Raw genomic sequence first — 12936 nt, 5'->3', positions numbered from 1 at the left:
CAGGTGTTCACATAACTCTTGTAGCATTCTGAATGAGTGGTGTTAACATACAGAGAATAATAAACTGTGCAGGACTGAATGTTAACATCTCTGCTCTTGTCAAAGCATTTCAGTGCAGTTGTATAAGTAGGTGCTCACATTTTAAACATCAGCAAAAGCAGAGTTTTGCTTGGCATCCGTGGACGAAGGCTGTGGAGACTGAATAGGCTGTCTGCATACACACTAGAGCCTGAAGGAAAATGCAGATGAGAATATGCAGAGAAAAGAAAGGCAGAAAGAAGCCTCAGATAGAATTTGACCCCAATCCCATTCACTTATCTCAGACATTGTGAACAGATGTCTTAAGAGACAAGGTAATTGCTTCTTTTCTAAGCAGTTGTGATGCCAGACTGCCTAGTACTTATAGCAGCAAAGAGCCTTCTGTTTTGAAAGAGTTGAGATGATATTTTAAATGCAGGACTGTCCTGTTTTGTATAATCATGTACCTGCTGAGAACATGACCTTCAATTCATTTTTAGGCAGTCACACAGGAACTATTCATGATTAATGTTGACTCCTGCTATAAATACAATCAGATTTCTTTTCAAATCTGTTCGTTTGTGTTTTTGCGTGCTCTCTGTTTTTGTCTACCCCATTACAGAAGGCTACATCTCAGTGTTTGTCTATGATCTTACATCACTATTAGGTACCTTGTACCTACACTTGCTGCATTTGATACAGTTAATAATCCAAACTATCCGTGTCCTGGTTGCGCACCTGTATACATCTCCTATTGCGAAATAGATCCATGAAAGTATCACACAAATTACAGCAAACACAAACAACAGTAGCAGCAATGGCCTCTTTTCCACTACAGGGCCAAATGGTTCTGAGCGTGAAGGGTAACCGTTCCAGTGGCTTTTTCACACATACACGGTTTGACACAGAATGCTTAAAAAATTAGCTCAGCCCAGTTTTTTCAGCATGGTTAGCTAACTGTGCTTGGGGCCACAGAACCGTTCAGTGGGATGATGCAACGGCATAGCTGTTCGCTTACTGGTTCTGTTTGTATTGCGCCGTCGCATCCTGCTGCGTTATTTGAAACTTAAAAAAAAAAATTAAATGTCAAAGCTTAGGTATAACACCTATTTCTAAACGTTAAATGGCACTGCTAGGAGAGAGTAGCTGGTTAGCGTTAGCTTAGTTACTTAATTCTGACCACAGAACACGTTTGATTCTGAAATTGAACCTGATCTCTGGTATCTGGAGCTGGAGCCTCCTAGCTAAGTTAATGCTAGCTGGTTCCTCTCTCTTACCTAACTTGACTGAAGAGATCCAGACACCCCAATGCAGGTTCGATTTGACAAACTGCTCTGCTATCACGAGTATAGATGATAAATACTTATGACAAAAAGAGGAAAGTCGACTGATTGGCAGTGGAGTGCCAGGAGGCGATATTAAATCTGTTCTGTAGTGCTTTAAGCTGTAGCCTGCTAGGCTAAGCTAACATGATTGTATGGTATGACCCTGAGAACCATTTGGCTCAACAGTGGAAAAGAGGCCAATGAGGGAGCTTCACGTCCTGATTTCTCAAGTTCTGGTTTTATGTGTAACAGTGATAATGTCTGATCTGAAATCAAATTTGAATTTTCCCCTTGTTTGTCATCATATCATAAATCATACATTATCTTGCAAAGAAAATACGTAAGAAGATTACTGCAGTAAACTGTAAATTTGTCATGTCAGTGTTGTTTTAATTTGTCATACACACGTTGTTTTAAACCAGTGATTCTCAGCCTTGGGGTCATGATTTGCTAGGTGATTGTCGATTAAGGTACATAGACCTATTGTGAAATATATTTGACAATGATTTTTCCATCAAATCCCCACACCTGTGATATTGCACTGTCATTATGTGCAGAAGGTAGTGGCTTTTCATGAAAATGCGAGCACACAGATTGTGGTGAAGGTAAAACTTTGGCACAGCACAGAAACTGGCACAGTGGCTGCAGCAGCTGTGTAGAAGCCTAGTCACGTAGCCTCAGTCCCTTGTAAGTATTTGTAGAGAGCTTGTAGAGAGGAGAATTACCACTCTGCAATGTCTTCTGGGTTTCTCAAACGCTAGAGGGAGCAAAATCATAGTTTATAAATGCTTAAACATTTATAATACAATCATTTCCTGAACACTGAATAGCATAAAACATTTTAACACTGCTGTTATATTTTTAAGAGCTTTTACACTCAAGCTATAGGAGTTTAAAACGTATGTCCATGACATCTGTGAGTGTGAACAGCCAATGAGCTGCTTCGCTCGCCAGGCAGGAACTTTAGACGGGCCTTTGAAAGCAAAGGTACCTTACGGGCTCGCCTGGAACGGAGACCATTGCGGTGGAGTATGTTACTTATGGTGTTTATTGAAACCAATGTCCCCACCACCGTGAGATCTTCCCGGAGCTCCCTTCTTGTTCTCCTTGGGTCAGCCTTGACTGTTCGGACAAGCCTGGCCTCAGCATGGGAGGAAACTTTGAAAGGCTGTCCAAGCCGTGGAAGGTTAACATGGTTCCATAAGCCTTCCACTTCCGGATGATGCTCCCAACGGTGGAGACAGGTAGGCTCAACTCCTTGAAAAGGGTTTTGAGCCCTTTGCCAGCCTTGTGACCGTCCACGATTTTGTCTCTAATGGCCTTCGAATGCTCCTTAGTCTTTCCCATGTTGACATTATATGAGTGCTGTTCACTTGATTGGGGAGGGGCTTTTATAGTCAGAAAAGGTGGGGAAAAAACAGATAATTAATCCAAGCTTGTGAAGCTCATTGTTCTTAATACCTCAATTACTTCTTAATACTTAAAGGAACCAAACAGAATTCTGGTGGTTTGAGGGGTCGAATTGTACAGTAATTATTGCACTGCGTCTTTTCATCTCAGGTTAAAGATATTATTACAGATTGTTGTGTTTTTCTATTTGTGTATATGTCTGTAGATAGGATCTTTTTTATATTTATTCTTCCTGTTATATTGTTTATGTTGTTTACATTACTGTCCTGTGTTGTGTGACTGCTACTGGCTGCTAAATTTCCTTCGGAATCAGTAAAGTATCTGTCTGTCTGTCTGTCTGTCTGTCTGTCTAAACTTTGCAAAATTTTTAAAAATTAATAAAAACAGAGAAATAACATTCTTTTTTGCTGCAGTGCATTTCACATGTCCAGGCCCATCTACAGTCCAAATTTCACGATGCTAAGTTAACTCCAAATGTGTAAACCTTCAAAATCTGCAGGGGGTTGAATACTACTTGGAGGCACTGTACATAGTTGTAATTAAAGCCAAAATGAATTGCTTTGTTTGTGTATAATCAGCCAAGTTTTCCCTCTGTCCGTTAGTCGTCATTTGTGACGTTAGTAACTAATTGGCCTGTAGCATGCTAGGATCCACAGCAGAAGTAGCTTTAAGCATTTTTTGCATTTGAATGTGTATTTTTTAAAGAATTTTACATTGACAGCCTTTTTTTCAATAGTCACAGAATCATCTATTTATTCTATTGCTTTTGACTCATCTGTGGTTTGCACCATGACTATTTCTAATGAGCCTTTGATTAAAGCACCTAAAGTAACAGCACCAGAGTAGGAGATCACCAATACCAGACTAAGACACCCTGTACTAGATGTATACTTACTGACTGTAGGTCATCTGTAGGTATGTAAAGGGACCACCACCCAAAGAATATCTGATCAGCGATGGCTCTTTGGTGGTCCCTCCCCATAATGGATAGGGTAGAGAGAGGCTGACAAAACTGATGGGCTACACACCACTTACGAAATGTTTGAGGGCCCAGAAGTCAAAAGAAAGTGGACTTTTTACAGAAGTTTTCTCTTAATTTTGTTGTTCCCCTTAAGCGTATATCTTGGAATGAGAGTTGTGAATTGGAGTTCCCATCAAACCTACTTAAAATGCCAACAGAAGAAGCGAGAAAGCTTCTATTTTGATCACATCTTCTTCTTCAGACTTCAAGATTAGAGTTAACAGTATGTTATTTTAATATACATTTAATATTTGTTTATGTTAATATGAACACTGCACAGAGGGATTTCGTGGACAGTCTGCTCTTTCAGTAAGAGCCACTCACACATGAGGCATAACATTATGACCACCTGTTTGTTTCTCCGCTCATTGTCCATTTTGTCAGCTCCATCTACTGTATAGGTGCACTTTGTAGTTCTACAATTACAGACTGTAGTCCATCTGCTTCTCTGCATACTTTGTTAGCCCCCTTTCACCCTTTTCTTCTGTGGTCAGGACCCCCATGGACCCTCACAGAGTAGGTGCTATTTGGGTGGTGGATCATTCTCAGCACTGCAGTAACACTGACATGGTGGTGGTGTGTTAGTGTGTGTTGCACTGGTCTGAGTGGATCAGACAGCAGTGTTGCTGGAGTTTTTAAACACCTCAGTGTCACTGCTGGACTGAGAATAGTCCACCAACCAAAAATATCCAGCCAACAGCATCCTGTGGGCAGTGTCCTGTGACCACTGATGAAGGACTAGAGGATGACCAACACAAACTGCAGCAGATGAGTTATCGTCTCTGACCATCTACAAGGTGGACTGACAAGGTAGGAGTGTTTAATAGAGTGGACAGTGAGTTGACACAGTGTTTAAAAACTGCAGCAGCACTGCTGTGTCTGATCCACTCGTACCAGCACAACACACACTAACACACCACCACCATGTCAGTGTTACTGCAGTGCTGAGAATGATCCACCACCCAAATAGTACCTGCTCTGTGAGGGTAGAATTTTTTATTTAAAAAGTTCCTCTTTTACAAAATTGTTGCAAAACAAAGTGCAAAAACAAATAAATGTAAACATCAGAAGAAGAAAGAACATCAACTGCAATGAAAGTAATTCAAACAAAAAGAGGTAGAGTTGTACCAAGCAGTGAGTATTAAAACTGTACACAGCAAGCAAATGAAATGTAAACATCAAGTTAAATAAATCTAACAGTCACGCAATTTTTAAGTTTTCTTTTCAACAAGCAAGTAAAACTTGATATCCAGTTATCGGTCGTAATTGCAGTGACTTGTGCTTTACCCAGCTCTTTACAAAGTCCTGCTTTTATTTCTGCATACAACATTTCATACCTCATGTGTGGGTTGTAATTTTTATGCTTTTGGCTGTTTTGCCACAATTGCTTATTCAGGCAGTCTTGAATTGTATAGTTCTTAGATCAGTTTTAATTGATGTTTATAGTATTTTATTTTTGATAATAGAAATATAAGTATGCATATAAAATGTGGTTGGTGCTTGCATATTTCTTGTTGGGTACAGAATTTAAGTACTTTTTGAGACATTTTGTTCTAGTCTAACCATTGTTTTGTGTATTTATAGAAGCATAAGCGGCTATATGTCTTTGTTCTAGTCTTTCACTATGTTTTGTATCAGTTAGAGCTGCACGATACAAACAAGATGCTGACTGTTTCTCAGTCCTTCAGTGCAGACTTGCAGATCTGATGTAAATAGTTGTTAGAATTGAATTTCTTTTTATTTTGCAGAGTAGTAAATGGTGCTTTTGTGTTTTGTGTTTTATGTGAAGAGGGGTTTAAAGAGAGGTTAGGTAGACTTCTGTTTACACATCCCAAAAATGTCTGCACTTGCATTATATTCAGAACATCACATTTTAAGTCCATATCATGCAGCCCTAGTGTCAGTGTATGTATAGAAGCATAAGCTCAGAGTTGTGTCTGTATGTGCTGGAGTGGCAGGGTTTCTGAGGGGGGACCCTGCTGGAGACAAGGTTGTGTTTGGAGGATAAACGCCTGAGCCACTCCGGCCTTGGCTGTATGCCCAGCACACAGAGGCCATCTTTGTGTGTGGAAGTGTGTGTGTGTCTTTCACTCTCTCTCGCTTACTCCCGTCGCAGACATTGCGGCAGTTCACGGCAAGTGTAATACTTCTTTACGAGCTGTGCTTGAGCCAGTACTTGTACAACATTTGCTTTTTGTTAAAGGTGAGCTCACTGCCCTGGAATGGACTAAATTTCAGTGGAGTCAGTCACTTTTCATTATATAAGCAATCAAGTAAGCTAACACCTGTTTTCATAATCAGCCAAGTAATCAGAGGCCAAACAATAAAAATTGACTCAACTGAACGATACAAAAATATGAACAGACTTTCCCAGATCCCAGATAACATTATATGTCCAAGAGTATCCTGATCCTAAGGGTGTATTTCAGTACATATTAAAACATTACATTGAAACAGTGTATTATACTTTAAAACTATATTGCCAATACTCCCCTTGGTCTCTTCTTAGAGTCCCTCATTTATCATTTTTCCTGTAAAAATGTCATTGTCAGAGATCATACTAGGCATCTGGAAACATTGTATCAGAGTAAAGTCAGAATAGCAGGGGAGGGAGGGTTTATGTTACACATGCACCCTGTCTTGGTGATGATTTGGCTTTTTAAAAATCAATTATAAAAACTGAGTTGTGATTTTTTTCTGTGTACTATATAATTTGACCTCAGGATTGAAAAACATATCCAGCCTGAAAATATGTGCATTGCTACACTCCTAGTGTGCATGCACACAAGCTTTGAGCCTCGTGCAAATAACTTATGAAAACGGCATATATTCAGGCACTCCTCCTTTTTATGGAAAAAAACGTTTTATATTGAGATACCACTGTATCATTAAATCAAATTTGGAATTTCGTGTATCGTTTAGGAATGTGCATTCTGACTAATTTTGATATTTTGAGAGTCTGCACAAGTTTATGAACAGATATCCAGTTAACCGCAGAGAAGGAAAGAATATTGGGGGGGAGGAAAAAAGGATTTCTGATGAATAGTTTTTAGCTGATAAGCACTGATGTTGCACAAAAATGTAACATCCGCAGAGGTATACAATTAAAAACTTTTTATTATTTAAAAATAGCTGATAGGGCTCATGTGATCTGTAAAACTCGCGCAAAAAAGAATGCTCAGACAAACTATAAACTTTACATCCAAGTCTTTATCTGTCGTAAGTTAGGAGCCCTCACACCAAGTGCTACAGCCCCGTGCTGCTAATTATAACTGCGTCTCGTACAGTGGGTAGAGATTAGATGAAGCTGAAGTTAGCTTCTTGTTCTCATTTCCCTTTCCACTCTAAAGGATGTAGCTGTTACATACAGGCACATGTATGGGTGCTAGCGTGTAACTGATGCACTACTTAAGGTAGTTCAAAAATTCAAATAACAAGGCAACATCAGGCTCGAGAGATTAGCATGTTAAATTCAGCAACTGACACAACAGCTCTATGGAGTTCTTTTAGTGTTCTTTTTTTGTTGTTTTTTTCTTTTGCATTGATTTTTTTACAGAAGAATCATGCAAAGATAGCAGCAGCAAGAACTGAAAAAAAAAACAACTTTGTAGCACTGAGAATGCCTTAAGAAGCCCCTTAAAGAGGATGAGAACATATCTGAGCCTACCTTACTGAGCTAGCATTAGTTTGTAGCATGTTGACTGTCTATGGTTAAGTCACATGTAAGATAAAAAGCTTTTGCCAAAGGCAATGCTGTGTGTGTTTGGCAGGACAAATGCAGTTAGGGTTTAAGGTGGGCTGGTCTGCATACTCCCAGTTGTACATACATATAGAGAGGTCCCATTCTGGGCCAGACCACAACACTGGTACAACACTGGATGCTGATGAAAGACTTGTCTTTTACAGGTATTTTTTTACTCTTCAGTGGACAATGTGCCAACATATTAGTTTGCTAGAGAAATATACTTTTAACTGTTTCACGACCTAACATAGTCTATGAAAGCAATGTTATCTCAGTGTGAGTGAGTGTGTGAGTGAGTGTGTGAGTGAGTGTGTGAGTGAGTGTGTGAGTGATTGAGCACCGTCGCATACCTGCGATGAAGTTGTACCTCTGCGATGAGTGTCTATACACTTTGTAAAAGAAAAAAAAAAGTTTGAACATAAATGCACAAATTGTGGAGTATTTTTTTTTCTTTGCTGTTTTTGTCAAAAATAAAATTGTTTTGGTTATATTAACCAATATACTACACTATATATAATAGCAGGCATTGATTTAGCTGTCAGTGCATAAGAATTGTTACAATACACATGTTAATATTGTTTTTTGTATTGTGACTGCATGACAGGATGCATCATTATTTGAATAGCTGCATATTATGCTATAAAAATTTTACATCAGGCATTCTGACATGCATGGAATGGTTTCCACCATTCAGTTAAAGCCAGCAATATTTCTAAAAGCGAAAACTGTGAAAAGTAGGTAAAAAGAGTGACCACAAAAGAAAAAAAAATTGTTAATTATTTCTTCACCAGATGCTGCAGTATTGTGATAATTAGACTTAGACCAAAATAAAAGCAAAGTGATTTTTTTTTAATGTATGTATTGTATTGTGGTTCAAAAACCAAAATACATATTGTACAGTGAATTCTACATGCCTAGTGCCTATTGGCTTCTTGTGTTGTGTATTCCTATTTTTAATTGGGTGTCAGTGGTGATGCAGCAGGGCAGCTTGTTGACCTTAGGCTAACGCAAGTGTAGCTTATATCAAAAAAGGAGGGCTTGTCTTTCCAATGCACAGCCTGTGTTTATGTTTGGATTACATGTGCGTTTAGTAACAGGTCACGCGAGGCTGTGTTTGACCTGCTGACGCCGCAGTGTTCTCTCCCTTGCCCTCATTTAGCTGTCAGCCGAGCCAGAGGGGTGAAGCAGCCTCGAGCCTGAGTGTCACCGCTAATTACTTGAACAAGTGACTATATTACCCAGACTCCTCCAACCATGTGCTTCCAGTCAGAGCGGTGCAAATGCATTCCTTGCACATTTGACCACAAACTGTGTGGTAGATTGAAAAATAGTATGGTCACAATGCCGATGCCTTATCCTGGCATTTTCAGAACTTTTTTGTAAACCCTTACACAGCTTAAATACTTATTCTTCTACCAGTGTCTCTACTTTATCATAAAAAAAAAAAAAAAAATTTAGTACAACTTTACAACAAGACTTTTACAAGTGACTAGTAAGAGGAATTCAAATATCATGCATATTTGATGATAATAATCATCATTAAATTGCCAGCTAATCACTGCAGGTCCTTCTGATTTCTTATATTTAGTTTATTAATAAAATTGTAAACAACTTAAAAACAATTAATTAGCAGTTATATCACATAAATGAAAAGGGCAGTGAAACTACTGTTTGCCAAATAGAGAGCCCACAATCATGGAAATTCATAAATTTCAAAGAACTTCATCTTCTCCATCAGTAAGCACTATACCAGTGAACTTTCTCAAATATTCATATTCATCAGATCATCAGACATAACCCATCACTATTGCCCTTTTTATTTGTGTTATAACTGCTTATTAATTATTTTTCAGTTGTGTATGATTTTATTAATAAACTAAATATAAATAATCATCATTAAATTGCGAGCTAATCACTGCAGGTCCTTCTGATTTCTGTCATCAAATATGCATGATATTTAGATTTCTCTTACTAGTCACTTTTAAGATGATAAACAATCTGTTACACTTGTGAGGATTTTTTGCCGTGTGATATTTTTAAAAATATTTTTTACAATTTCCCAAAAATTATTTTGAAAAGCTGTGCATAGTTGCATGGTATATTAATCATAAAAGTAATTGGCCCTTTTGCCCTATATATATATATATATATATATATATATATGTATATATATATATATAAAATGTCCTCCACTATTATTATATCATACACTATTGCTCAGCATTATACCACATTGTACGCCTGATGTACCTCAAGAAATTTGTTGTGTTACAATTTGTGCAGATACACTATGATGTAATCATGTATACCATCTGTTTGAGACACACCCTGAGTCTGAAGGCTCTCCCTCATACTGTCTAGAGCTAAAGCAGTGTGATCAGTTGCTGCCACCTGCAGGGAGATTAATGCAGTGCAAAACACTGAACCAAACAGGCATACAGCCAAGGGAAGCATTTTTGAATGTTCTTCATCTTAATAATGAATTAAACAGTTGCTGATTAATCCATTGCCCTGATTAATATGTTGAGCAGAGTTGGGCCTGTTAGTACTGTTAAAGAGGAACAGCATTTCTTCGTAATTAAATTGCTGAGATTTTAAAGTCATTTAGAGTGGTTTGATATGAAATCAGTCATTACAGAAAATCAGATGGCACATTTGTACCATGTCATGTAAATGTTCTCAAGTAATTTCATGTAAGTTTTCTGTGATGCAGCTTTTAGATGTATTAAATGCATCAGGCGTCTGAGTTTCTCTAGAATGGTACATTTAACATCATACCACTCTGAATGACTTTGTTTACATCTTAACCATTGATTTATACAGACATTTTAAAAGTCAGTGGAATTCCCCAATAAGGGTATGTAGGTGTGAGCATTCACTATTTATGCTGAGTTAGTGGTAAATTGAAGTTAGTAAAGGCATCAGATTTATCACTTCAGTCATGGCCTGTGCAACTATAAAATAATCATATATAGAATAATCATTTTTCAAATTATTCATATATAAGCTGATCAAAAACTTTGTCAGAGCATGTGCTAACCTCAGCTGCATCAGTCTTAATGCAGTCTAAATAAGTTTCCTACTGCTCTGAACAGCTAGCTACCACATTCTCATTTATTTCCTGAAATGCAGCTGAGTGCATGCTAGTTAAGAGTCCAGAGCAGCAAAAAACTCACGATTGACGTCACCTTACTTACGAACTCTAAAACAGATGGTTAGAAATTAACAGCACGATTCATTTCGGGTTTCATAACAGTAATAAAATCATTATTCAAATAATTTTGGTCTTTTGGAACATTTTAAATCAGTTAAATTTTATGGAATATTCATTGCAGCTGTAGGGCATGGGTATTCATGGTTTTGTCTTAACCCGCACAGGTAATCATTGAGGTCACAGAGATGCTTCACAACGCCAGCCTTCTGATTGACGACATTGAGGACAGCTCCAAGCTGCGACGTGGCTTCCCCGTGGCCCACAGCATCTACGGTGTGCCTTCGGTCATCAATTCGGCCAACTACGTCTATTTCTTGGGCCTGGAGAAGGTATTGATGCTGGACCACCCTGAGGCGGTGCATGTCTTCACCCGCCAGCTTCTGGAGCTGCACCGTGGCCAGGGCATGGACATCCACTGGAGGGACACGTACACGTGCCCCAGTGAGGCTGAGTATCGTGCCATGGTGCTGCAGAAGACAGGTGGCCTTTTTGGCTTAGCAGTTGGTCTCATGCAGCTCTTCTCCAACTGGAAGCGAGACCTGAAGCCCCTGCTGGACACTCTGGGCCTCTTCTTCCAGATCCGTGATGACTATGCAAATCTGAGCTCGCGTGAGTACAGTGCCAACAAGAGCTTCTGCGAGGACCTGACCGAAGGCAAATTCTCCTTCCCCACCATCCACGCCATCTGGTCACGGCCAGAGAGCACACAAGTGCAGAACATTCTGCGCCAGCGCACTGAGAACGTGGACATCAAACGCTACTGCGTGGACTACCTGGAGAAAGTGGGCTCCTTTGCCTACACCAGGCAGACACTCAGGGACCTGGAGGCAGAGGCCTACAGACTGATTGCGGAGTTAGGGGGCAACCCAGAGCTGGAGGGACTGGTAGAACATCTCAGCCGCATGTACAAGGAGCCGGAGGCAGCAGCTTCTACTTCAAGTTCAAACAGCCATTTGAAGCAGTGACCAAGGACAAGTCTCACTACTGAATTCGTAACCTTTTTCTTGTCCCTGCTGCCCAAAGTCTCCTGAATATAATTGTTTGTATTTTGTTTTGCTACACACTGACCACAAAACTTAGTAGACCAACGTTTTGTTTTGCAAGATAACAAAGCTTTCATTATGAGCTTCACAGAAACTCTCACTGTAGTAAAGTTGTCTTTGCATAGAATTACATTTATTCACCACAAACCCTTTTTTCCATGTATGGCTTATGTATCACATGGCTTATTTGACCTTAAAGATGCATATCCACTTCCAGCTACAGACTGATAATTCAGCTACGGTTGTTACCCTGTAACATAGTGTTACAAATCAATATATGAGCTAGGCTTTTGGGCATTTATCATAATATAATTGAATATCAGAAGTGAAAGTGTAAGTTCTTTTGACCATGCAAACCTCATTGTGTCCTTGCAAATGCACAATACAAAAAAGGCAACAAAGCCCGAGCAAACAACAGTCAATAGACAAATGAAGCCTTAATTTTCTTCATGCGCTCTGGTCACCAGAGCTCTTTTAGGTTTAGTGATTTAGAATGACAAATATGTGTTTTTGACAAAGGTTTTATACTGTATGTTTGGGCAAAAACTGCAGGGAAAATAGAAAGGGGACTGTGAATATCACCTGTTAGAATCAGTGTGTGCTACTGACATTGAGATGTACTGTTGGGTTTGTTAGATTTGATCTATTCAATGGGGGATGAACAAACCTGTGAATCTTTCCCAGTGTAAGCCTGAAATATCAAATTTACTTTTTGTATTTTTTGTTTTTATGATGTCTACACTCCAAAGAATAAAATGAGATCTACTGATGCAAATGTTCCATTTTAAACTTATATGTGATTAAGACATGAGAATAAACATGGTTTTCATGCAGTACAACAGTAAAAATTTTAGAATGGGCATTTTGGGATTTTCAAAGTTCAAATCAGAGACTATGATAATATGCCTCTGAAATGTCTTTGTACCATAACAACCATGTTTTCTACGATTATAAGGGATTTTACTGTACTGTACTTTAGCGTTGTCACAATTACTTGATTTAAAAAAAAATATATATTACACACAGATCATACCTTCTTGATCAACTGGCAATGATTAGTTAGCATATTCAATGAGAGAACAGGGCTGCTGGTAATGAATATTTAGTAATCGATTGGTATGTAGATTTCTTTATCAATGCATAGATTAGATAATTCATTTTCA

The 12936-nt window shown here is 38.7% G+C and overlaps 1 protein-coding gene across 4 annotated transcripts in view; it reads left to right on the top strand.

The window, feature by feature from the left end:
* ggps1 (geranylgeranyl diphosphate synthase 1) overlaps window positions 1-12543 on the top strand; it is a 68385-nt gene extending 55842 nt beyond the window's left edge. For all 4 annotated transcript variants that reach the window (XM_036574743.1, XM_036574745.1, XM_036574742.1 and 1 more), the window contains one exon: window positions 10895-12543. In XM_036574743.1, the coding sequence (XP_036430636.1) occupies window positions 10895-11695 (801 nt within the window). In that variant the 3' untranslated portion in view covers window positions 11696-12543. The remainder of the gene's footprint in view (window positions 1-10894) is intronic.
* Window positions 12544-12936: the final 393 nt, after the last annotated feature.

This window comes from Colossoma macropomum, unplaced genomic scaffold (assembly GCF_904425465.1).
Source record: "Colossoma macropomum unplaced genomic scaffold, Colossoma_macropomum, whole genome shotgun sequence".
NCBI classification, from domain to species: domain Eukaryota; kingdom Metazoa; phylum Chordata; class Actinopteri; order Characiformes; family Serrasalmidae; genus Colossoma; species Colossoma macropomum.
Note: the sequence above shows the minus strand (reverse complement) of the source record. Positions and strands in the feature narration are given on the sequence as shown.